We start from the raw sequence: 27,087 nt of genomic DNA on the forward strand, positions 1-27,087 counted from the left end.
TTGGTAGTGGCTTACACAGCAAACATCAGAATAGACTGGCTCCTTTCCATTAGTTAATTTTAGTTTAATACAAAGTCAGGTCTGATGAGCTAACATGTAAAAGCAACAACATATCAGATGCTGCAATTTAAACAAGCCTTTCCAGAGAGACAAAGTGTGGAGTCCTAAACTGCCAAGATCCACAAACTGGTTGTGGGAATTCACGCCAATTGGTGCTCTGTAATTTAAACCAGCTGTCAGAAACATACAGGCCCCATTTGCATTTTTAAGCGTGCTTCAAGAGCAAAGTGTTCATTTTTAGCATTCTTTGCTCTATTGGCTTAATGCTGAGTTAGAAGGGAACTCGGACGAAGCCAAGTGCCGCTTACTCCTGGACTAGTACCTCCGAGATCTGGGGGGCAAAAACTGTGAGGAGCGGGAGGGGGGGGGGGTTCCATCTGCTTTCCTCAAGTTCAGATCCAGCCGCTGCGCAAAGCTCAGAGGGGCTCGTTAAAAGAGAAAAAGGGAAGTATAAGCTGTTCGTCCAAGCCACATCAGTTCTTGGGATTTTGAGTCCACTTTTCAGGAACATTCAACAGTTGGAACAGAAGATCAGGTAGGTTTAATCCATAAAGCTACAAAGAAGTACTTTATCCAGCTAAACCCAGGAAAATCAGCAGAGCTTAAGCTCATTTTCTTTGGAAAACAATGTAATATATTGAACATTGATGGAAATTTTAATGCAAAACCAGGGTGCAATGGTTTGTTGATATATATCAGACACAAAATAATCACCCTGAGCAGTGTTTTAATGCTGGAAATGACAAGTTACAGGATAGCTGTCATGAAGATTGTACTACTCACTAAAGGATGGTAGCCATTATTTATTGGCATCTTTGGCAATGTTTTTAAGATAGTCATCTCCGCAGTGCTTCTGGTGAAGGTACACCCACACTGCGGTTGTGGAGGGAGTCCCAGAAATTGGTTCCCATGACAACGAAGGATTAATTTTCTTCTTTCATTTCAGGAAAGTGTGTGAGTAGGAGGGAAACTGCAGGTGTCTATGCTCCTGGTTGCCTCCAACCTTTGATCTTCAAGTTGAAAGAAGGTCACAGGATCTGAAAGAACTAGAGGAAAGAAATTAGAGAAACTTTAATTTTGGCAAACGCAATCTTATTTCCAGTTAAAGCCAAAGATTTATGATACTTTTGTTACAAAATCATTCTCCTGAACCAACCATAATTTATACTGAATTAGCTGTTCAACAGACCATAAATCATTCCAGACCTTATTTAAAGATGTCATCCACTTGTTAAATGTTTTGCCACTAAATTAGGCCTTTTTGAATAATAAACTTGCTTTATCTGGGCTATTATTTGACCTTGACGTCATTTTCTGTTTGATTAAAGATTGTCAGTGAACAGAAAGGACGTAGAGATCCCAGGAGGTTTAACCTCCTTCAACACTTCCATCTACACTTGGGAAGTCAGGATAAATTAGATCAAAGGTTATCCCCAGAGCCTACAATTTGTACAATGTGTCTTCTTAGTCGTCAGTCATTGTATGTGTATAGTTTTCATAATTCGATTGTATTTCTTTATTTTCCTGTAAATGCCTGTAAGAAAAATAATCTCAAGGTACTATATGGTAACATACATACATATTTTGATAATAAATTTACTTTGACGTAGGACCCTAACAATAATTTTTTTTGGCATTGAGAGTTGTGTCTTTGTGAACCTGGTCATCTTTGTGATATCCTGTAATGAGTTGGTAGGGAATACTTTCCTTACACTGTGTTAGTTTGGAAGTATTCCCATCATCCTCCTGTAAATGTTTATGGTCATTTTGATTTCGATCCCTGACTCGTCTCACTCCTAAACACATTTCTGCCTGTTTATTCAAAAATGGTAAACATATTAATTATCTTTCTGGCCCTATCTCTGGTATAGATAAGCTGTGAGAGACTCCACATACAAATTTTCAAACACTTTATTCTTTAAAAAAAGTCATTCTGTTAAAAAGCACTATTTTCTGTGAATTTGGAACAGTAGGATTCAGGTGGAACAGAACAAATCCCTCCACACTTCCTTGCACATGGTCACAGTTGGAACCTGATCGGAGATGGAATTGATTTAGCTAGCCCAGCATCTCACATTGGTTAACCTGCTCGGCCATCTAAAGCAAACTGTGCACATAGATGTCCTGATCTCTCTGTTCTTGTGTCCTATTTAGCATAGCTTATATTCCCTCCTCTCATTGTTCCTACCAAAGTTCAAAGTAAGTTTATTATCAAAGTACATGTATATCTTCATATACAACCCAGAGCTTCATTTTCTTGCAGGCATACTCTGAAACTCCAAGAACCATAATAGAATCAATGATAAACCACACCCAACTGGGTGAACAACAAACTGTGCAAATGCAAATAAAAATAGAAATAATACTACTAATAAATAAATAAGCAACACATATCAAGAACATGACATGAAGAGTCCTTGAAAGAGACTCCATAGGTTGTGGGAACATTTCAATGATGGGGCAAGTGAAGTTGAATGGCGTTTATCCCCTTTGGTTCAAGAGCCTGATGGCTGAGGGGTAATAATGGTTTCTGAACCTGGTGATGTGAGTCCTGAAGCTCCTGTATGACCTTCATGATGGCAGCAGAGAGAAGAGGGCATGACTCAGGTGGTGGTGGTCCCTGATGATGGATACCGCTTTCCTACAACAATGATCCATGTAGATCTGCTCAATGGAGAGGAGGGCTTTACGCATGATGGGCTGGGCTGTATTCATTATGTAGGATTTTCTGTTCAAGGACTTTGGTGTTTCCATGCCAGGCTGTGATGCAACCAGCCAACGTACTCTGCACCACACATCTGTAGAAGTTTGTCAAAGTTTTAGAGGACATATGGTATCTTCACAAACTTCCAAGGAATTAGAGGCACTGCTGTGATTTCTTCATAATTGCACTTATGTTCCAGGCCCAGGACAGGTACTTTGAAGTGATAATACCAAGGAATTTATTACCATAAGTAATAGGAGAAGAACTAAGTCATTCAGCCTATCAAATCTGCTTCATAATTCCATCATGGCTGATTTATTTTCCATCTCAACCTCATTCTCTTGCCTTCTCCTTGTAACTTTTGACAGCCTTACTAATCAAGAACCTATTAAACTCCACTTTAAATATACCCAGTGACTTGGCCTCTACAGCCATCTGTGGCAATGAATTTCACAGTTTAATCATCTCCCTGTTAACAAATTTCCTCCTCTTCTCTGTTCTAAGGGGATGTTCTGAGCCTGTGCCTTCTGGTCATAGACTCCTCCACTATAAGAAAGCTCCTCTTCATATCTACTCTATATAGGCCTTTCAATGTTTGATAGGTTTCAGTGAGATCCCCTTCATTCTTCTAAACTCCAGCGAGTAGAGGTGCAAAGCCAAGAAACGTTCCACATACATTAATCCTTTCATTCCTAGAATAATTCTCTAGACTGTCTCCAATGCCAGCATACCTTGTCTGAGAAAAGAGGCCCAAGATGGCTCACTATACTCCAAGTGCAGTCTGACTACATAGTCATAAGGTGGAACAACACAGTAACAGGCCTTTTGAAGTATCTGGTTCATCCTGAACTGTTATCCTGCCTCGTCCCATCAGCCCATATCTGGACCATAGCCCCTGCATTCCTTGTACTTATCTAAACTTTTCTTAAATGTTGCATTTGAATCCATATCTACCACTTCCACTGGCAGCTCATTCCACACTCGCACCATCCGCTGAGTGAAGAAGTTCCCTTTAAATATTTCACCTTTCACCCTTAACCTATGACCTCTAGTTCTAGTCTCACTGAATCTTGGTGGAAAAAGCCTGCTTGCATTTACCCTATCTGTACACCTCATAATTTGTGTACCTCTATCAAATCTTCCCTCATTCTCCTATGCTCTAGGTAATAAATTCCTAACCTGTTCAACCTTTCCCCATACATCGGGTCCTCTAACCCTGATATTGTTTCATCTGCCAGTTATCTAATCATACTGTGAAGTACATTCTCCTTGAAGTCTATTACTGTCTTCCTTATGTCGACCATGCTTCCAATTCTGTATCATCTGCACATCTGAAAACTGTTAGCCTATAAATCCAAGTCCAAGTAAACAGCTATGGTAATAGAAGCATCAATCCTTGTACCAGACCCTGGGGAGCTCTAGTCCAATAAACAAGCTTTCATTTCTAATCTCTGTTTCCTATTTCCCATCCAATTTATTACCCATGATGCTAAACACCCTTTTCATCCATGGTTTTCAATCCTGAGTCTATTTTTTATGGCAAGTGCATTTTAGAAGTCGAAATATCACCCTTGATCACTGTTCTTCAGCAGAGCTAGTGATGACAACCGAACCAAAACAAAATTAAGTGTGCAAAATGAAATCCTTCTCATGTGGAAACAATTCAACAAGTTGCCTTTTTTCTTTGCTTCAAGTCATGATTTTCAGTGTTGTCATGGGGCCAAAGGGATGAGAGTTTGAGGAAAGACATTCATGATCATGACAAAAATCAATATCTTCAATCAGAGATTAGTAAGTCTTTGGAAATGTCTGCCTGAGAACTTGCTCAGTTTCTCAAGAAAATCTGGGGTAGATGTTTAGGGGCATGGTAAAGGTGTGGTTAGCACAATGCTTTACAGTACCAGTGACCTGGGTTCAATTCCCGCTGCTGCCTGTAAGGATGTTGTACATTCTCCCTCTGACCATGTCGGTTTCCTCCCACAGTCCAAAGATATACCTATTGTGAGGTTAATTGGTCATTGTACATTGTCCCGTGATTAGGCTAGGGTTAAATCTTGGGATTGCTGAGTGGTGCAGCTTGAAGGGCCACAGAATCTCAATAAGTACATAAATTAATTAATGGAAAAGGAGGATGTGGGATGAGTGCAGTGAGGTAAATGATCACTCATAATCGTGTGGCCTGGTGGCTCCTTCCTGCTTCTATTGTTTATATTTTTGGATCATCGTATGCTGTTTTGGACTCTTTACCTATAAAAGTTGTAATTCCCCAGAGAATGTGCAGTGAAAATTCACTAGACTGGTAGATTTTCCACAACCGGGGAGATTGAGAGATTGTATTCTCTAAAAGAGTAAAATCAATAAAATTAAGAGCTGCATAAAGACAAGGGATTTTGCAGATATTGGAAGTCTTGAACAACACACACACACAAAATGCTGGAGGGACTCAGCAAGTCAGTCAGTATATGGAGAGAAATAAAAAATGTTCAAAGTAAATTTATTGTCGAAGTGTGTATATGTCACCATATACAACCCTGAGATTCATTTTCTTGTGGGCATTCACAGTAAATATAAGGAAACAAATAAATAATAATAAATAACCAATAAGTTTTGAGAACATGAGTTGAGCGCTTGAAAGTGAGTCCATACATTGTGGGAATAGTTTTGTGATGGGTTGAGTGAAGTTATCCTCTCTGTTCAGGAGCCTGATGGTTAAGAGGTAATAACTGTCCCTGAACTTAGTGGTGTGGATCCTAAGGCTCCTGTACCTCCTTCCTGATGGCAGCAGTGAGCTGATGTCATGGTCTGGGTGGTGGGGGTCTCTGATGATGGATGCTGCTTTCCTGTGACAGAGTTCCATGTTGATGTGCTCATTGGAGGGGAGGGCTTTACCCATCATAGACTGGGCTGTATTCACTACTTTTTGTTCGATTTTCCATTCAAGGACATTGGTGTTTCCATATTAGCACGTGATGAAACCAGTGAATATAATCTCCCCTGCACCTTGGCAAACTTCTAAGAAAGTAGAGGTACTGCCGTGTTTTCTATGTAATGGCTCTTATGTGCTTGTCCCCAGACAGATCCTTGGGAATGATAACACCAACGACCATAAAATTGCTGAGTTTCTATATCTCTAATCCTCAATGAGGACTGTCTTATGAACCTCCGGATTCCTCTTCCTGTAGTCAAAAATGATCTTTTTGATCTTGCTGACATGGAGTGAGAGATTGTTGTTGTGAGGTGTGGTGGGGGTATATGGAAGAGGTACTGTACACCTTCCCCCTTGATTGTTTATTCTGAGGCTGTGCCCACAAGAAACATCCTCTCCACATCCACTCTATTGAGACCTTTCAACATTCGATAGCTTTCAATGAGGTCAATCTTCTTTCTTCTGAATTCAAGTGAGTAGACGCCCATTCAATAGGTTTCAATGAGGTCATCTTCATTCTTCTGAATTCCAGTGAGTAGACGTCCAGAGCCATCAAAGGTGGTAAGTCGTGAAGTGAAGCAATAGAGAGATTTGAAAGGGAGTATGTGTTGTAGGAAAAATCAGGTGGTGACTTGCTTGCTTTTGGGAGGGAACAAGAGTCATGGAGTGCAAACACACTAGTTATTAAAAGTTGTACACAGGCTAGCAAAGTCACAAACAACACAAAACCAATAATAGTGTTTGTTTCTTGAATTGAAAACGAGGGAAGTTATGTTACTGAAAATATGGGATTTTAGATCGCAATTTAGAGTGCTACATCTAGTTCTGCTCACTGCATTATCAGAGCGGCATGGTATTGTACTGGTTAGCACAACGCTTTATAGTACCGGGGACCCAGATTCAATTCCCACTGCTGCCTGTAAGGAGTTTGTATGTTCTCTCCGTGACCGTGTGGCTTTCCTCTGGGTGCTCCAGTTTCCTCCCACATTCCAAAGTTGCACCCGTTGGTAGGTTAATTGGTAATCGTAAACTGTGCTGTGATTAGGCTAGGATTAAAATAGGGGGTTGCTGGGCAACACGGCTCGGAGGGCTGGAAGAGCCTGTTCCACACTGTATCTCAATAAAATGCAGTGGGTACGGAAAAGAAGGTAACCAGAAATGTAAAAGATAAGCAAGAAGGGAATCAATACAATGCAGATGATTCAAGTGATGATGCATTTGAAAGATAGACTGCAGAGAACGTGAGGTGTGGGGGGGGGGTGCAGGCAGGAAAGGGTGGAAACGAGCACACCATCAATACTCGTTGTTGATCTTTTACATTTCTGGCTACCTTCTTTGTGCATCCTCTCTGTGCCCTCACCATTACTTTTATTTCTTTCTTAATAATCCAGTGAGGAGAACTATATGTGGTCCTCTAAAATGCAATCTAAATAAGGAATTCAGAAGAAACTTCTTTATCCTAAGAATAGTGAAAATGGGGAATTGATTTTCACAGGGAGTGGTTAAAATGAATTGTACAGATGGACAAACAGAGAATGGAGAAAGGATCAAATATTTCAATGAGGAAATGTAGTAGAAGTTTCAAGTGGACCATACAATGGTCAGACAGGTTGTATATGTACCATTTTAGAATATTTGATTAAAGTGAAGGCAGTACATTGGATTGTTAATTAGAGGAACATTTTGAAGTAATCTATATGGATCTAAACAAAAAACACAAGAAAGTCTGCTGATGCTGGAAATCCAGAGAGACGTACACAAAATGCTGGAGGAGCTCAGCAGATCAGGCAGCATTTATGGAAAAGAATAAACAGTCGAAATTTCGGACCAAGACCCTTTATCAGTACTGAGAAAGAAGGGATAAGATGTTCCCCTTCCTTTTCAGTCCTTGGAAAGCCTCATACTAAACAAGGTTTTTGACAAATTCCAAAACATCAGGATGGTCAAAAAAGTAAAACCAATGATATCCAAAAGAAAGGATATAAAGGATATAAAGAAAGAAAATAATTGGGTCCAAATTTTGCTCAGGAATGAAAGAATGCATTATTGTACATTAAAGGCAAAAATTGATCTAATAAGGCATTGGTGAGGCTAGATTTGGAGTATTGTGTGCAGTTTTGATCACCAAATTACAGGAAGGATATTAATAAGGTTGAAAGAGTGCAGAGAAGGTTTACAAGGATGTTGCCGGGACTTGAGAAACTCAGTTACAGAGAAAGGTTGAATAGGTTAGGACTTTATTCCCTGGAGTGTAGAAGAATGAGGGGCGATTTGATAGAGGTATATAAAATTATGATGGGTATAGATAGAGTGAATGCAAGCAGGCTTTTTCCACTGAGGCTAGGGGAGAAAAAAAACCAGAGGACATGGGTTAAGGGTGAAGGGGGAAAAGTTTAAAGGGAACATTAGTGAGGGGCTTCTTCACACAGAGAGTGGTGGGAGTGTAGAATGAGCTGCCAGATGAAGTGGTAAATGTGGGCTCACTTTTAGCATTTAAGAAAAACTTGGACAGGTACACGGATGAGAGCTGTATGGAGGGATATTGTCCAGGTGCAGGTCAGTGGGACTAGGCAGAAAAATGGTTCAGTACAGCCAAGTAGGGCCAAAAGGCCTGTTTCTGTGCTGTAATGTTCTGTGGTTCTAAGTTACATAGCTCTAGAGAAATGGGACTGATGAGATGTATGCAATGAACTGGCGTGGAGCCAAAGGACCAAATGGACTCTCATTGTGCAGTGATAAGTAATTGATAACTTCTGAACAGAACAGAACAGTAGGAGTAAGAGAAATGTAATCTTAAAATTAGAGCCAGGGAAATCCAGAGTGTAATCAGAAACACCTTAGCAAAAAGGATTTGTAGAAATTTAGAACTCTGCTCCTGCAAAGAACAAAGGACCAGGTCCTATGTATGTTGGGAGCATTCCTGTGGTATTGTGGGTCCCATTCAGTTCTGTGATAAAACACACCTTCAGAAAAGGAGAGACAATTGAATGAACAGATACCTAAGAACAGGGTTAACATTTAGATAGCCATTCTCCTTCTTTCTAAGCCCTTCAGCCCTACTGGGGCATAGGCTGCCAAAAGCAGCTGAACAGGCCTAGGCCAGCCTTCAAGTCCAGGTGTAGGCCATCTACAGGTCTTCGAGGTGAAGGTCCTTCCTTTCACAGGGAAGAGGTCTTTGGAGCTTCCGTGGACGTCTCTGTAGCACTGCGTTCTCATGGGATGGGGTTGCTATCTCTATGCTCAATGCTGCTCCATTTGCAACCAGACTTGAGACCATCCGTGGCAGAGGTTTTAGATAGTCATAGGGTCAAAGAATCATTATAGATGATCATGTCCAAGTTGGCTTTTCCTCAGTCCAGATAAAGACAATGAAACAGCATAAAGAACATGGGCTGCAAGTGTGGTGCCTTGGATGGTGTGTGATAACGATACTGAATATACAACGTGAGAGTATAAAAATATCTTTGTGTTTTAGGCTGACTAAAATCTGTACCCTATCAGCGAATGACATAGCACTAAATTGACCTAAACTGAACATTCCTACACTGATTCAAAGACTTTGTGGCTTGATGTTTAATAATCTGTGTGTTACTCGCTCATTTTTTTTTGCCTTTTGCACAATTCATTCTTTTTTTCTGCGCATTGAGTGTTTGATGTTTTCTTTGAATGGATTCCATGATGTTTCTTTCGCTGCCTCTGAGAAGACCAATCTTCGGTTTGTATACTTCATACATACTTTGATAATAAATATATCTTGAATCTGTGAATTTTCATCGTCAGTAGGCAAAAACACTTTGCAGGAAAGCATAGCAATACAAACATATATTCAAGTTCAAGTTTAATCAACATTCAAGCATATACATAAATACCGTCAAATAAAACAGTGTTCCTCCATATATATATATATATATAATGCATGATGTTGTCCCAGAGCCACATTTCTGCAAGAACAAGACCATAGCAGTCCTCATCACATGCTAGTGCAGCTGCAGATCATAGTCATAGTCATACTTTATTAATCCCGGGGGAAATTGCTTTTTGTTTACTCCATAAATAATAAATAGTAATAGAACCATAAATAGTTAAATAGTAATATGTAAATTATGCCAGGAAATTATGAAGTAAGTCCAGGACCAGCCTACTTGCTCAGGGTGTCTGACCCTCCAAGGGAGGAAGTGTAAAGATTGATGGCCACAGGCAGGAATGACTTCCTGTGACGCTCTGTGCTGCATCTCGGTGGAATGAGTCTCTGGCTGAATGTACTCCTGTGCCCACCCAGTACATTATGTAGTGGATGGGAGACATTGACCAAGATGGCATGCAACTTGGACAGCATCCTCTTTTCAGACACCACCGTCAGAGAGTTCGGTTCCATCCCCACAACATCACTGGACTTACAAATGAGTTTGTTGATTCTGTTGGTGTCTGCCACCCTCAGCCTGTTGCCCCAACACACAACAGCAAACATGATCGTACTGGCCACCACAGACTCATAGAACATCCTCAGCATTATCCGGCAGATGTTAAAGGACCTCAGTCTCCTCAGGAAATAGAGACGGCTCTGATCCTTCTTGTAGACAGCCTCAGTGTTCTTTGACCACTCCAGTTTATTGTCAATTCGTATTCCCAGGTATTTGTAATCCTCTACCATGTCCACACTGAACCCCTGGATGGAAACAGGGGTCACCAGTACCTTAGCTCTCCTCAGGTCTACCACCAGCTCCTTAGTCTTTTTCACATTAAGCTGCAGATAATTCTGCTCACACCATGTGACAAAGTTTCCTACTGTAGCCCTGTACTCAGCCTCATCTCCTTTGCTGATGCATCCAACTATGGCAGAGTCATCAGAAAACTTCTGACGATGACAAGACTCTGTGCAGTAGTTGAAGTCCGAGGTGCAAATGGTGAAGAGAAAGGGAGACAAGACAGTCCCCTGTGGAGCCCCAGTGCTGCTGATCACTCTGTCGGACACATAGTGTTGCAAGCACACGTACTGTGGTCTGCCAGTCAGGTAATCAAGAATCCATGACACCAGGGAAGCATCCACCTGCATCGCTGTCAGCTTCTCCCCCAGCAGAGCAGGGCGGATGGTGTTGAACGCACTAGAGAAGTCAAAAAACATGACCCTCACAGTGCTCGCTGGCTTGTCCAGGTGGGCGTAGACATGGTTCAGCAGGAAGACGATGGCATCCTCAACTCCTAGTCGGTGCTGGTAGGCGAACTGGAGGGGATCTAAGTGTGGCCGGACCATAGGCCGGAGCAGCTCCAGAACAAGTCTCTCCAGGGTCTTCATGATGTGGGAGGTCAATGCCACCGGTCTGTAGTCATTGAGGCCGCTGGGGCGCGGCGTCTTCGGCACAGGGACGAGGCAGGACGTCTTCCACATGGAACCCTCCAGAGCGTCAGACTCAGGTTGAATACATGGTGAAGTACTCCACATACCTGAGGGGCACAGGCTTTGAGCACCCTGGTACTGACACCATCCGGTCCTGCAGCCTTGCTTGGGTTGAGACATTTCAGTTGCCTTCTCACCTGTAGAGCTGTGAAGCCCACCGTGGTGGTTTCGTGTGGGGAAGGGGTATAGTCATGAGACCAGGGTGGGGGACTGTGAGGAGGGGTAGGAGGGGAGAGTGGAATATGTGTTGGTTGGGGGCCGACAACGGATGGCTCATGTGTGGGATGGGCAGGGGCCACACTGTCAAAACTGTTAAAGAACAGGCTAAGTTCATTGGCCCTGTCCACACTGCCTTCCGCTCCTCTGTTGCTAGTTTGCCGGAACATAGTGATGGTCCTCATCCCCCTCCAGACCTCTCTCATGTTGTTCTGCTGGAGTTTCCACTCAAGCTTCCTCCTGTACCTGTCTGTAGCCTCCCTGATCCTGGCTTTCAGGTCCCTCTGTATTGCCCTCAGCTCCTCCCTATTTCCATCTCTAAACGCACTCTTTTTAGCGTTCAGGATGTCCTTAATGTCCTTTGTCACCCATGGCCTGTTATTTGAATAACAAAGGACAGTTCTTGCTGGAACATTGCAGTCCACACAGAAGTTGATGTAATCAGTGATGCACTCTGTGAGCCCATCAGTATCCTCTCCATGTGGCTCACAGAGTGCCTGCCAGTCTGTCACTTCAAAACAACTCTGGAGCGCCTGATAAGCCTCCTCCGACCATTTCCTCACTGTCCTCAAGGTTGCAGGTTTACTCTTCACCAGAGGCACGTAGCAGGGTTTTAGATGCACCAGGTTGTGATCTGACCTTCCCAATGGGGGGAGGGGAGAGAAGCTGTATGCATCCTTAACGTTAGTGTACATCAAATCCAGAGTACTCTGCCCTCTGGTTGTACAGCTCACATACTGTGTGAAGTTGGGCAGTGTTCTAGCCATGGTAACCTGGTTGAAGTCACCCAAGATGATAATGAGGGCACTCAGGTGCTGGGTTTGTAATCTGGCTATGACGGTGTAAATGATGTTACACGCCGACGTCGGGTTGACAGGGAGGGATGTACACAGCAACCACAATTGCATGCGAGATTTCCCTTGGCAAATAATATGGCCGGAGTCCAACAGCAAAAAGTTCAATATCCGGGCTACAGACCCGTTCCTTGATCGTAATATGCCCAGGATTGCACCATCTGTTATTTACCAGAACGGCCAGCCCCCCTCCTTTACGCTTACCGCTCTCCGTGCAATTCCGGATGAACATAATCCAGCTTGTCTTCCACCAAGCAAACTCTAGAGGGCAGCACTGATTGGATGGGCAGCCATAAACCCTGCCCAGACTTTGGTTCTCACTCACACTGCCTCTGGCATCTCTTCTCTCAGTGGGGTTGCAACAGGAAATCTCGCAGCTTGAGGGCCTGGTCCACACAACAACTGAGGCCACACAGCTTCCTTGCCATTGGTCTTGTCAATGAACCAATGAAGTGGACTTGCAGTATTCTACATTACCAATGTTCAACTGGGAGAACATCATGCGATCACCAGAAAAATATCCAAGACAATTAATTACACCGTTTGTTAGACCGTACACTGCCTCTGAGGCCTTCCTCCTTGGGTGGTTGTAGCAGGCAACAGCTCATCGTGCAACAAGTCCAGCTCCACTGCCATCAAGCAACTTGCCAGTGGGACAGATCTCTGCAGCACTTGATGTTTTCAATTTCCAGCAGCGTCTTGCGATCGCAAAGAAGACTCGAAGGATGAGCAATTGCACCTTTGTTTGGACCCGGAGAGGCTGCTGTGACCGAGTGTGCCGCCATCTTACCGGAACCAAACTCTGCATATCTAAGCCTTTCTCTCTTTTTGACCTCACAACCATCCAGTTTTGATAGAAGCATGATGTCAGTACAAGATGGTCTGGGGAGATGAGGTATTATTTAGGCAATGTGGATTTGAATAAAAAATATTTAGATCTCAGTTTATTTTTCTGCTAATGTCAACTACCATGGGCCACATGCTTATTTACATCTCCGTGGGAGAAAAAAGATTTAATAAACTTTATTAAATTAACCAAGGAAGCATGTAAGACTAAATTACTGGAGCTAAACCTTCACAGCTGCATCCTCATGGGATATCACATAAAAATCTGGATTCTTCAAACCTGTCGACAGTTATCTGATATTTCACTGTGTTTCATAAATCAGCCTTGAGTTTTCCAAGTGATGCATTTTCAAGCAAGCTTATAGCAAGCAAAAATAACAAGCAGAGGGATCTGTTCATTCCTATAGTTATTGTGGTCAACTTGAGTCGCATTAGCTGAATTTTAATGCAGAATTTTGATCCAACGAACTGAATATAATGTACTTCCAGACAGTGATTAAACCCATCACAAAAATTGCCAACTGTACACATTTCTTTCAGAATTTTGTATGGAGTGGATCCATAGGAGGTTCATGGGAATTATCCTGGAAATGAAAGGGTTAACACATGAGGAGAATTTGATGGCTCTGGGCCTGTACTCTCTGGAATTTAGAAGAATGATTTCATGAAATATTGAAAGACCTAGATAGAGTGGACATGGAGGGGATATTCCTTATGGTGGGGGATGTCTGGGACCGGTTGGCACAGACTCAGAGTACAAGGATGCCCCTTTGCAACAGGAATTAAGTGGAATTTCTTTAGCCATAGCTTGGTGAATCTGTGAAATTCATCACTACAGAAGGCTGTGGAGGCCAAGTCACCGGCAAAATTAAATTGGAGGTTGAAAGGCTCCTGATTAGTAAGGGTGTCAAAGGTTGCGGGTGAAGGTAGGGGAGTGGGGTGGGATGATAGAATGGTGGAGCAGACTTGATGGGCTGAATGGCCTAATGCTGCTCCTATGTCTTATAGTCTACTGTTTTGACATAAAGGAGGAAAGACAATGATCTTTCACTTATGTAGATACAAATGTGTTTCTTCCCTTGACTCTATAATGGGCAAAATGTTAGGAAGGAAGTTGAAGCCTGGCTCTAACAAAAAAAAAACTCAGCAGTCAAGCAGCATCCATGGCTGGAATTAATATTTTAGGTCAGCTTTTCATCCATGAAGTGGAGTGATTTGGATTAGAATCTGCTTCGTAGTGCTCTTGTTGTGAGGTTCAGTCTTGCCCTGGACTTAAGCATATTAGCATTGCGAGGGTGTGCCGCATTGCCACCAGCCTCGTCCAACAACCAAATGTTAGGTCTTTGTGCTCCGCAGGTGGGTAATAATCATACAGTTGTACAATGTACCACAATGTACACAGAAATTATTTCCCAATTATCCAAGAGCCCAAAAGCACTATTTCAGTGCTGCATTGAAGTATTAGATACTCAAGACTTTAGTGGGCTTTGAACTGTCAACCTCAATACTTAGACAAGTTTAAAATGGCTTGTAGGCTTAAGAGACCACCCTTGGTATCATGGTTGGCCAAGACATCATGGGCTGAATGGCCTGTTCCTGTACAGTACTGTTCTATGTTCTATGATTAGGGCTACATAGACTGAAAGTTCGGAGCAAGAGATACCTGTACATGAAGATGTGAAGTGGAATATTTTTCACACAGAGAGGGGCAATAACCGGGAACTTCCTGCTTATGAGGGTGGTAGATGTTAGACCATCAATGATTCCTGAATGAAATTGGATGGGCACAAGAGGGAAATAAACTTTCGTGACTCTGAGGATAGAAGAAGAGAATGGGATTGACTGGATTGCTTTGCAGAGATCTGAAAGGGACTTGATAAGATGAATGGCCTCCTCCTTTACCGTAAGAATTCCATGTACAGCATGGCCAAATGTAGATTAAATGCCATCTCATTATTAGTCATGCATCATTATGTATATCAAATGCCTCCATTTCTATTGGTGTAAAGTCATTGGTTAAGAAGATGTCTTCATGAAATATGTTATAAATGAATGCATTTTTAAAGTGAAATGTTATTTATCCTTAAAAGACTCAATTGTGGGTGACCAATTGTGCGAAGGATGATTCTTCCTTTTGGGGTAGAGTGAGTTGGAGGGGTACCAGAAATCTGCATCAGGGTACATTTTGGTCCTTATAGCTCCTTCGTAGTGTTCATAGAGTCATAGAGTACTACAGAGCAGAAGTAGGCTCCTTGGCCCATCTAGACCATGCTAACTGATCTTCTGCCTCGTCCTATCCAACTGCACCCAATCTATAGTCCTCCATAGCCCTCTCATCCACGTACTGTACCTCCCAAATTTCTTTTAAGTGTTACAATTGAATCCATACCTACCATTTTCAATAGCAGATTGATCCACACTTGTATCATCCTCTGAGTGAACAAGTTTCCCCTCAGATTCCTCTTAAATACTTCACCTTTCACCCTAAATCTATAAAATCGGAATCAGATGTAATAACATTGGCATATGCCATGAAATTTGTTTCGTGGCAGTAGTATATTGCAATACATAATAATAAACAACCTATAGATTACAATAAGAAATATATATTAAAATATATTAAATAAATAGTGCAAAAAGAGAGAGAACCTGAGGTAATGGTCAAAGGTTCATTGCCCATTCAGAAATCTGATGGCAGAGGGGAAGAAGCTGTTCCTGAATCATTGAGTGTGTGCTTTTAGGCTCCTGTACCTCCTTTTTGCTGGTGGCAGTGAGAAGAGTGCATATCCTCGGCGATGGGGGTCCTTAATGATAGATGCTGCCTTTTTTAGGCATCGCCTTTTGAAGGTATCCTGGATGCTGGGGAGGCTAGTGCCCATAATGGAGTTGGCAGAGTTTACGACGTTCTGCAGCTTTTTCCAATTCTGTGCAGTGGCCCCTCTATACCGGTTAGAATGCTCTCCACAGTACACCTGTGGAAATTTGCACATGTCTTTAGTGACATATCAATTCTCCTCAAACTCCTAATAAAATATAGTTGCTGTTGAGTTTTCCTTGTAATTGCATTAATATGTTGGGCCCAGGATAAATCTTCAGAGCTGCTGACTCCTGGGAACTTGAGGCTACTCACCCTTTCTATTTCTGATCCCTCAATAAGGACTGGTAAATGTTCCTCGACTTCCCCTTCCTGAAGTCCACAATCAATTCCTTGGTCTTACTGACACTGAGTGCAAGATTGTTGCTGAGACACCACTCAACCAGCTGATCTACAGGACCTTGCTCCTGAAAGCCTCCTCACCATCTGAAATTCTGCCAACAATGGTGTGTCATTGGCAAATTTATAGATGGTGCTTAACCATGGAATCATGGGTGTAGGGAGAGTAGAGCAGTGGGCTCAGCAGGAAACCTTGAGGTGCGTTGCTGTCAACTATCAGCGAGGAGGAGATGTTATTTCAAATCCGCACAGACTGTTGTCTCCCGCTGAGGAAGTCAAGGAACCAGTTGCAGAAGGAGGGACTGGCCCAAGATTTGGAGCTTGTTGATTAGAACTGAGGGTATGATTGTGTTGAATGCTGAGCTACAGTCAATAATCAGCTACCTGATGTAGATATTACTATTGTACTGGTGATCCAGGGCCGAGTGGAGCCAGTGAGATTGCACCTGCTGTAGACCTCTTGTGGTGACAGGCAAATTGCATTGGGTCCAGGTCCTTGTTTAGGTAGAAGTTGATTCTAGCCATGATCAACCTCTTGAAAGCACTTCATCACAGTAGATGCGAGTGCCTCTGGGTGATAGTCACTGTGACAGCTCACCATGCTCTTCCTGGGCACTGGTATGATTGTCATCCTTTTGAACCTCTGACAGTTGCAGTGAGAGTCTGAAGATGTCCTTGAACACCCCCACCAGTTGGTTGGCACAGGATTTTAGAGCCCCAACAAGTAAACCATCAAGTCCTGATGCCTTGCGAGAGATTACCCTCTTGAAAGATGCTCTGATGTCAGCCTCTAAGACAAAGATCACAGGAACACACATAAAAATTGCTGGTGAACGCAGCAGGCCAGGCAGCATCTCTAGGAAGAGGTACAGTCGACGTTTCGGGCCGAGACCCTTCGTCAGGACTAACTGAAAGAAGAGATAGTAAGAAATTTGAAAGTGGGAGGGGGAGGGGAAGATCCAAAACGATAGGAGAAGACAGGAGGGGGAGGGATGGAGCCAAGAGCTGGACAGGTGACTGGCAAAAGGGATATGAGAGGATCATGGGACAGGAGGCGTAGGAAGAAAGAAAGGTGGGGGGGGGGGAGACCAGAGGATGGGCAAGGAGTATAATGAGAGGGACAGAGGGAGAAAAAGGAGAGAGAAAAAAATATATAATAAATAAATAAATAAATAAATAACAGATGGGGTACGAAGGGGAGGTGGGGTATTAACGGAAGTTAGAGAAGTCAATGTTCATGCCATCAGGTTGGAGGCTACCCAGACAGAATATAAGGTGTTGTTCCTCCAAACTGAATGTGGCTTCATCTTGACAGTAGAGGAGGCTGTGGATAGACATATCAGAATGGGAATGGGATGTGGAATTAAAATGTGTGGCCATTGGGAGATCCTACTTTCTCTGGCAGACAGAGCATAGGTTTTCAGCGAAAAGGTCTCCCAGCCTGCTTCGGGTTGGGACTCGCCAATATATAGAAGGCCGCACCGGGAGCACCGGACGCAGTATATCGGCCCAGCCGACTTACAGGTGAAGTGTCACCTCACCTGGAAGGACTGTCTGGGGCCCTGAATGGTGGCGAGACCTCACGCAGGCTGGCAGACCGTTTCGCTGAACACCTACGCTCTGATTGCACATTGCACACTTAGACAGAGACGGAAGGTAAAGATTTTTACTCCTCATGTATGTGAAGGATGTAAGAAATAAAGTCAATTCAATATATATACATACTCACACAAATTCTTCAGTACTTTTATTTATTGAAAGTTGTTGATTTTTGTTGAATGTTGTACCAACACACCTCAGCCAAGTCCTGATACATGTAAGTGTACGGTGTATGGTAAATCAAGTTGATTATTAATCCTTTATTAATTAGCCTTCCTTGTGAACTGGAACATTATGCTTGTCTGCATCTATAGGGCATCTATACCTTGGTGCTAACACGTTATACAGTTATGAATATCATTTCATATTAATCTTGTCAGATTTAGAAACTCATGCACAGTTCTTGACATTTCCTTTAATCGTATGAGACTGATGGGCATGTGAATTTCCGGAAACTACTCTCTGTTTTTGGGTGAGATTGTGATTTTTGTTTGTGGGGTAGGATGAGAACGTGGGTTGGTTGTAAAATGTAATGGCTGAATTAGCACAACTCACCTTTCATTCACAGCATGTTAATTCTGTTGCAGAAATGTTGGCTGCATTGGCACTGACAGTGCTCTGGATCAGAGCAGGGCTGGCACAGGAGGCGGATTCAGCTGTTTCAATTACGGTAATTACTAACAAGAACCTCCGAGAAGGCCCAGAAGACTGGATGAAGTAAAATCATTTCAATAGACAGGGATTGCCGAAAGAGAAAATGCTGGAGATGCTTCACAATGTCAGGCTGCATCTTAGGGAAGAGAAACAAGAGTCAATGTTTCAGATCGAAGGCTTTCTGTCAGATCTGGGAAGGAGACAATAAAAGTTGTTGTGATTATTAAGTTTTGTAACTCCAGAAACTAATTCAAAGAAAAGTATGGGACCTTAAGAGCAGCTTCTTCCCCTTTGGTATCAGATTTCTGAATGGCCCATGAACCCTCGCTATTCCTCTTTTGCCTTATTTTATTTATTTTGCTATTGTAACTTAAAGTAATTTGTTAGGCCTGCATTATACTGCTGCCACAAACAACAAATTTCACCACTGAAGTCAGTGACCATACATCTGATTTTGATTTTGGATGCTTTGTGCTTGAGCCCAAATACAGCATTAGACCATAAGACCATAAGACATAGGAGCAGAATTAGACCATCTGGCCTATAGAGTCTGCTCCGCCATTCAATCATGGCTGACCCTTTTTTTCTATCTCCTCCTCAACCCCAGATCCTGGCCTTCTCCCCGTAACCTTTGTTGCCATGTCCAATCAGGAACCTATCAAACTCTGCCTTAAATACACCCAACGACCTGGCCTCCACAGCCGCATGTGGCAACAGATTCCACAAATTCACCACCATTTGGCTAAAGAAATTTCTCTGCATCTCTGTTTTGAATGGACGCCCCTCTATCCTGAGGCTGTTCCCTCTTGACCTAGACTCTCCCACCATGGGAAACATCCTTTCCACATCTACTCTGTCTAGGCCTTTCAACATTCAAAAGATTTCAATGAGATCTCCCCCTCATCCCTCAGAATTCCAGTGAGTACAGACCCAGAGTCATCAAACATTCCTCATATGATAACTATTCCATTCCCAGAATCATCCTTGTGAACCTCCTCTGAACCCTCTCCAATGCCAGCATATCTCTTCCAAGATGGGGCCCAAAACTCAAGGTGAGGCCTCAACAGTGCTTTATAAAGCCTCAGCATCACATCCTTCCTCTTGGAATGAATGCTAACATGTATTCTAGACTTCTTGAACTGAATGCTAATATGGCATTGCCTTCCTCACCACTGACTTAACCTGCAAGTTAATCTTCAGGGTGTTCTGCACAAGGACTCCCAAGTCCCCATGCATCCCAGATTCCTGGATTTTCTCCCCATTTACAAAATAGCCCGCACATTTATTTCTACTACCAAAGTGCGTGACCCTGCATTTTCCAACATTGTAGTCCATTTGCCATTTTCTTGCCCATTCTCCTAATCTGTCTAAGTCCTTCTGCATCCTATCAGTTTCCTCAACACTACCTGCCCCTCCACCAATCTTTGTATCATCTGCAACAAAGCCACCTATTCCATCATCTAAATCATTTATATACGGCATAAAGAGAAGTGGTCCCAACACCAACCCTTGCGGACCACCATTAGTCACTGACAGCCAACCAGAAAAGGAATCTTTTATTCTCACTCACTACCTCCTACCAATCAGCCAATGCTCTAACCATGTTAGGAACTTTCCTGTAATACCATGTGCTCTTAACTTGATAAGCAGTCTCGTGTGGCACCTTTATCAACGGCCTTCTGAAAGTACAAATATACAACATCCATTGCATCTCCTTTACCTATTCTACTTGTAATCTCCTCAAATAAATCCAGCAGGTTCCAGGCAGGATTTTCCCTGAATGAAACCATGCTGACTTTGTATTATCTTGTCCTGTGTCACCAAGTACTCCATCACCTCATCTTTAACAATTGACTAACATCTTCTCAACCACTGAGGTCAGGCTAACTGGTCTATCATTTCCTTTCTGCTGCCTTCCTCCTTTCTTAAAAAGAGGAGTAACATTTGCAATTTTCCAGTCCTCTGGCACCATGCCAGAGTCCAGTGATTTTTGAAAGATCATTTCTAATGCCATCACAATCCCTAAAGCTACCTCTTTCAGATCCCTAGTGTGCAGTTCCTCTGGTCCAGGTGACGTGTGTACCTTTAGGTCTTTCAGCTTTTTGAGTACTTTCTCTCTTGTAACAGTAACTGCACCCACTTCTCTTCCTTCACACACTACGACATCAGGCATACTGCTAGTGTCTTCCACAGTGAAGAGTGATGCAAAATACTCATTTAGTTCATCAGCCATCCCCTTGTCCCCTGTTACTCTTTCTCTCTAGCAGTCCTATATCCAGTCTCATTTCTCTTTTATTTTTAACATAGTTGAAAAAAACTTTTTACCATCTTTGGTATTATTGACTAGCTTGCTTTCATATTTCATCTTTTCCCTTCTAATGACTTTTTTAGTTGCTCTCTGTAGGTTTAAAAAAACTTCCCAATCCTCTATCTTCCCACTAATTTTTGCTTTGTTGTATGCCCTTTCTTTTGCTTTTACAATAGCTTTGACTTTTGTCAGCCACAGTTGTACTATTTTACCATTTGAGTATTTCTTTTTTTTTGGAATACACATCTCCTGCACCTTTCTCATTTTCCCCAGAAACTCACGCCATTACTGCTCTGCTGTCATCCCTGCCAGCAGCTCCTTCCAATTTACTTTGGCCATCTCCTCTCTCATACCATTGTAATTTCCCTTACTCCACTGGAATATTGCTACAACAGACTTTACTTTCTCCCTATCAAATTTCAAGTTGAACTCAATCATATTGTGATCACTGGTTCCTAAGGGTTCTTTCTCCTTAAGCTCCCTAATCGCTTCTGGTTCATTACATAACACCCAATCCAGTATAGATGGTCCCCTAGTAGACTCAATGACAAACAACAAGCTATCTTTTAGGGATTCAACAAACTCCCTCTCTTAAGATCCATTACCAACCTGATTTTCCCAATCGACTTGCATATTAAAATCTCCCATGACTACCATAACATTGCGCTTTTGACTCACCTTTTCTATTTCCTGTTGTAACCTATGGTCCATCTCCCAGCCACTGTTGGGAGGTCTGTATATAAATGCCATCAATGTCCTTTTACTCTTGCAGTTTCTTAACTCAACCCACAAGGATTCAACATCTTCCAATCCTATGTCACATCTTTCTACTGATTTGATGCCATTCTTTACCAGCAGAGCCACACCACCCCCTCTGCCTACTTTCCTATCCCTCCAATATAACGTGTTACCTTGGACATTCAGCTCCCAAGTACAATCATTAGGGGTGGTGGTGTGATGGAATTGGGTTCATTGGCCACAAAGCCCTAAACTTAAACGGAGATTTTAATCCCCATCCAATATAGGTATCTACAGGTACCCTCACTATGGGGCAATTATACTGTAACCACCTTTATAGACTAGCTTACTTCCCTGTCTAGTCTTTCTGACCAGGTATAACTGCCAATACCCATGACTTGAGTGGTTTGTTCCCCCTCCCTTCCAAGGAAGAGATACTTCCAGCTAATGAAGTAGTTTAAACACAGTTTATTTTAGTTTCATATATATTAAATTTTTATATTTTTATTTTATTTTAATGCACGTTTTAACTTTAGGCAAATAGCTCTTAAAACACATTTAACACACACTAAGGATTTCTGGATAACAGAAGATGTATAAACTGCAAAGGATTTCCAAACACGGTACAATTTTTGCAAACTAAAAGAACATACCATCAAGTTGCAGATGAACAAGTTGTCTGTCACAAAAGCCAAAGGTTGAGGAATGAGTTCTAGTTCTTCCTTCTGTCACTCCATCTTTCTATCATTCTCCTTGATAGTCCTAACAATCCTCAATGCTTTCTAATATTTATACTGAAGACTGCTACTAGGTGACATTATTTGCATGTAATGTTTTCCAGGTAACTTTGCTGGGACAAAGTAATTCACACAGATGGTCTAAAACCTTCTGGAGAGTGGAATTCCAGATATCCACAATCAATGCTGCATACACAAATATCCCAGCCACAGATTGTTCATACCTGTGACCATGTTTGGGTGGTGGATAACTAATCAGGGGAGAATGAGGATTAATTGGGTCCTGTGTGTTGGAGGTAATCTGTTTAGGCCAATCAACTTTAAGGAATGGCAACATATCAAACATATGCAAGCCAGCAATATTATCCACCATGACTTTAAATGTTAAATTAGGCATAATGATTAAATAATATTGAGATCTGAGCAGTATAGAACAGATTCAGGCAAGAATGGAAAATATAACAGGACTGTGAGGGACAACTTTATCACACACAAGAGGGTGGGTATGTGGAACCAGCTGCCAAAGGAAATGGTGGAGGTTGGTACAATTACAATATTTAGAAGTCATTTAGAAGGATATAGGCCAAACACTGTCAAATGGGATTAACTCAGGTAAGTAACTTGGTTGCCATGGACCAGTTGGGCCAATGGGCCTGTTTTTGTGCTCTGTGAATCTGACTCTAAAAGTCCCAAGGTGGAGTGAAGTGTTGGGAATCTGAGGTGGGATGGGTGTTGATTTAGGAGGTGGGAGGAGGGTAGGTGGTCACAAATGAGAAAACATCTTGAATTTATATAACCTCCTTAGTGTAACAGAACACCCAAAGGTGCTTCCCAAACACATTTCTGAATAGAGTATGAAGTTCAATAAAGAAATATGAAGGCAATTAGCCAATTGTTTGGTCAGGCACACACAAGTTTAAGAATATCTTAGGGGAACATGAAAGAGGGATTGCGTCAGGGGAGGATATGGCAGCTATAGACTTGGATGTCAATGGCAGGGCTTATGAAATAAGAGATGATTGAGAGATCCAGATTGGAGGAAAATAACTCTCATGAATTAGAGACAGGACAGGATATGATCAAAGCAGTGTTTTAGATTCAAAGTACATTTAATATCAAAGAATGTATAAATTATACGGCCTTGAGATTTGTTTGCTTACAGGCAGTGACAAAGCAAGGAACCTGAAAGAGCCCAATTAAAAAAAAATAAAGACCAACCGCAAATGTGCACAGAGAAAGAGAGAGAGAAAAAGAAAAGAAAACAAATCATGCAAATAGAAGCGAGTAACAGCAACGGTGCTTTAGATGACTAGCGAGGTCTTAAAGGTCAGAATGATGAAGGCCAGCCATCAGTGCATTGGAACTATCATGGCTAGAGATAATAAAGGCATGGATCTGCGTTGTAGTGTGAGCTGAGATGAGCTGAAAGAGGTTGGACAGTGTTTTTTTTTGCAATGGGAATGGGAATAGGAGACATTAGTGACTCCCAATTCCATTTTGTAGCTCTGACCACTTTTTGAGAGTTTCTGCATTACAGTTGCTCGTGGTGAAAAGCTGAACTAGTATTATGGAAAAGCGGTTATGGTTCATAGAATTTATAGTGCTATACAGCACAGAAACAAGCACTTCAGTCCATGCTGACCAAGGCATACCCACCAAGATAGTCCCATTTGCCACTCTTGGGCTCGTACTCTTCTAAACACAAAATACTCTGCAGATGCTGGGGTCAAAGCAACACTCACAGCATGTTGGAGGAACTCAGCAGGTCGGGCAGCATCCGTGGAAATGATCAGACAACGTTTCGGGCCGACCCGCTGAGTTCCTCCAGCGTGTTGTGAGTGTTGCTCGTACTCTTCTAAACCTTCCCAATCCATGTACTTGTCCAACTTCCAGGTCTGCTCCACCATTTGATCATGGCTGATTTATTTTCCCTCTCAAACCCTTTCTCCTGCATTCTCTTTTTTACTGAACACTGTTGAAAAAAAAATTGCTGAACTTCCACACAAGGAAAAAGGACATGAAATAGCTAACGGTCAGAGTATTTTGGGCAAATGTTATCAAGGAATGGAGAGGATGCCTGAGGACAGATGTCAACTTAATGTAAGACACAGGCAGGTGAGGATCTCTTGCTGACTCTGCTCGATGTGTTTAATGAAGAGGTTGTTCTGTCTTGTTCTATTTCAGCGGTGTTCTGATGGCTATCGACTGGACCGCTCATCGGGACAATGCAGAGGTGAGACACATTTACTACTCAGTTTACGTAGCATCTTTCCTGGGCACAGCAAGGTCCAATAGACATCAATCTGGCTATTGAACACAGGATATAGAATGTAACAGTGTAGGTGTTGTGACAATCTATTAGTTTACTCTAAGATCAATCTAACCCTTCACTCTTGCATCATCCTCCATTTTTCTATCATCTTTTGAAGAATTGGACTCGTTCTTCACCTTGTAGTTCAAGGAAAGGGGAGGATGAGGTTTCCATTAATCTAGTTCCCATTTCATGTTCTTGGGATTGCCCAGGGGCGCTTTGCATTGAAGTGCTTCTGGAATGAACTGCTGGTGTGTTAGAAGGGAGCACAGTTAAATCTTACATTAAGTAATGTGATTCACTGCTAGCTACTCTGCTTTGGAGAGGCGAGGTTGATGAGCCTTTGAGTAATCAGTAATCCCATGGAGAGGTTTACATCCTGTCGAGAGGACACTTGGGCCTTTGTTTCATGCATGGCTCAGAAAGGCAGCACCTGTGACTGTGCAGCACTCACTCAGTACTGCACTAAAACGTGGTGTGTGAAACTCTCTGGAGCCGGGCTTGGGGTCTTCGAGCATTTGGCTTGATCAACCGCGCTCCCACCGAGCCATGTTCCGTACCGTGAGAGGGAACCAGCAGCACTCCAATCTAGAATAATACAGTCCAGAGACAGGCCCATGTCCACACTGACCATGAAGAGTCTATCGATTCCAATCACATTTGTAGGCTATGATTCAGCCTTCTACGCCTGTTGCAATATAACATCTCAGCCAAAGTGTGCCACACTGAGAGTACAGCAGCTCTACTGGTGTACGTGTTCCTGAAACCCAAAGCCTGCAAGTTGATGGCGTAGTTAATGAGGCATATGTTATGCTGGCCCTCATTGGTTGGGGGATTGAGTTCAAGAGTCTCAAGGATAAAGCTGCAGCTCTATAAAACTCTGGTTAGAACACTTGGAGTATTGTGTTCATTTCTGGTCTCCTCATTATAGGAAAGAATGTGGAAGCTTTAGAGAGGGTGCAGAGGAGATTTACCAGGATGCTGCCTGAAAGCATCTTGTGAAGACGGGCTATGTGAGCTAGGGCCTTTCCATTTGGAGTGAAGGAGGATAAGGGGTGTATAAAATGATAAGAGGCATACATAGAGTGGACAACCAGCAATTTATTCCTAGGGTAGATATAGATAGTATAAGAAGGCATAATTTTAAGGTGATTGGGGATGTCAGAGTTAGTTCTTTTTACACAGAGATTGGTGGGTGTGTGGAATACGTTGCCAAGGGTGGTGATAGAGGCAAGTGCAATAGGGGCATTTAACAGATAGGCACATGGATGAAAAATAAATGGAAGGCTATGTGGGAGGGAAGAGTTAGAGTGAGCTTGGAGTAGGTTACAGGATCAGCACAACATCATGGGCCGAAGGGCCTGTAGTGTGTTGTACTGTTCTAGGTTCACTGCTGCCCATTTCATGCTGGGAGTGGAGACAGGGTTCTAAACATCAGCCTGCTGCTGGTGCTAATGGCTGGCCAATGGACCTTGTATCAGGAAGGGAGATGGAGCTATAGCCATACAAATACTCACGTGTAGAGCTACTGGTAGAGGAATCGAAAAGCAAAATAACAATGCTGGATATTGGAAACAAAAGCAGGAAATGCTCAGCAGGTTGGGCAGCGTCTGCAGAGAGAGAAACTAATGAAGGGCTATTGAGCTGATGCTGAGATACATCCTAAGATACACTGAGACACATCATCAGTGGTGTAACTGGGATAATCAGGTGTTTCAGGTCTTTTAACATCAGACACCCTCACCCAGGCAACCCGGCTAGGGTTGGCCAGGCCTTGGCTTGTGTCCCATCAGCACCGATCCACATATCACACCTCTTGATCCATAGCCATCTCAGCAGCCTCTGTGACGGTCCTGATAGCTCTTTTCTATGCAGCTCCTGTAATGCCAAGGAAAAGGTAGGCTCTGCACAGCAAGTAGCCAGTAAAACCTCCAAACCGCACCTCTGCAGACTCACATTGTGTCCTCCACCCCTGTCTCTGAAGCTGCTCTACCAGTCCCCGATATTTGGCTTTCTTACGCTCAAACGCCTCCTCATTCCAGACTTCCCAAACATTAACTATCTCCAAAACCGCTGACTGATCTGCTGAGCATCTTCAGCATTTCCTCCTTAGATACCAGAAGTTATGTATGCTGGTGAAGAAAGGTATCTATTTATATAGCACCTTTCTCATCCTCTCCATACCATCCCACAGTCCTTTTTGCACTGATGTGTAGTTTCTGGTCGAATTGTGTGATTGTGTGATCACAGGAAGTTCCTGCAATGATGACCAGATGAGAAGACTTTTAGTAATGCCAAATGAGAGAGAAGTAATAGCCAGAATACTCAGTATAACGTATACTCTTTATGTTGGAGATTAAAACATCACTGGGAAGGCTACCATTTATTGTTTTAAGTGATCTTTTACGTTCCATTGAGAGACCAGATGTGCCAGGCATAACTGGTCTCTCAGTTGAATGTGAAACCAGAAAAATAACAGGGCAGCACATCCTCACTATGGTGTGAGTCTAGATTTTTGTGCTTAA

The 27,087-nt window shown here is 42.6% G+C and overlaps 1 protein-coding gene across 1 annotated transcript in view; it reads left to right on the forward strand.

The window, feature by feature from the left end:
• Nucleotides 1-461: 461 nt before the first annotated feature.
• Nucleotides 462-27,087, forward strand: part of fbln5 (fibulin 5) — a 121,285-nt gene continuing 94,659 nt past the window's right edge. Inside the window, exons 1-3 of the mRNA XM_063043816.1 lie at nucleotides 462-595; nucleotides 18,402-18,484; nucleotides 24,436-24,484. Of these exons, the coding sequence (XP_062899886.1) occupies nucleotides 18,404-18,484; nucleotides 24,436-24,484 (130 nt within the window). The 5' untranslated portion in view covers nucleotides 462-595; nucleotides 18,402-18,403. The remainder of the gene's footprint in view (nucleotides 596-18,401; nucleotides 18,485-24,435; nucleotides 24,485-27,087) is intronic.

The sequence above is a fragment of the Mobula hypostoma genome, chromosome 1 (genome assembly GCF_963921235.1).
Source record: "Mobula hypostoma chromosome 1, sMobHyp1.1, whole genome shotgun sequence".
NCBI lineage: Eukaryota > Metazoa > Chordata > Chondrichthyes > Myliobatiformes > Myliobatidae > Mobula > Mobula hypostoma.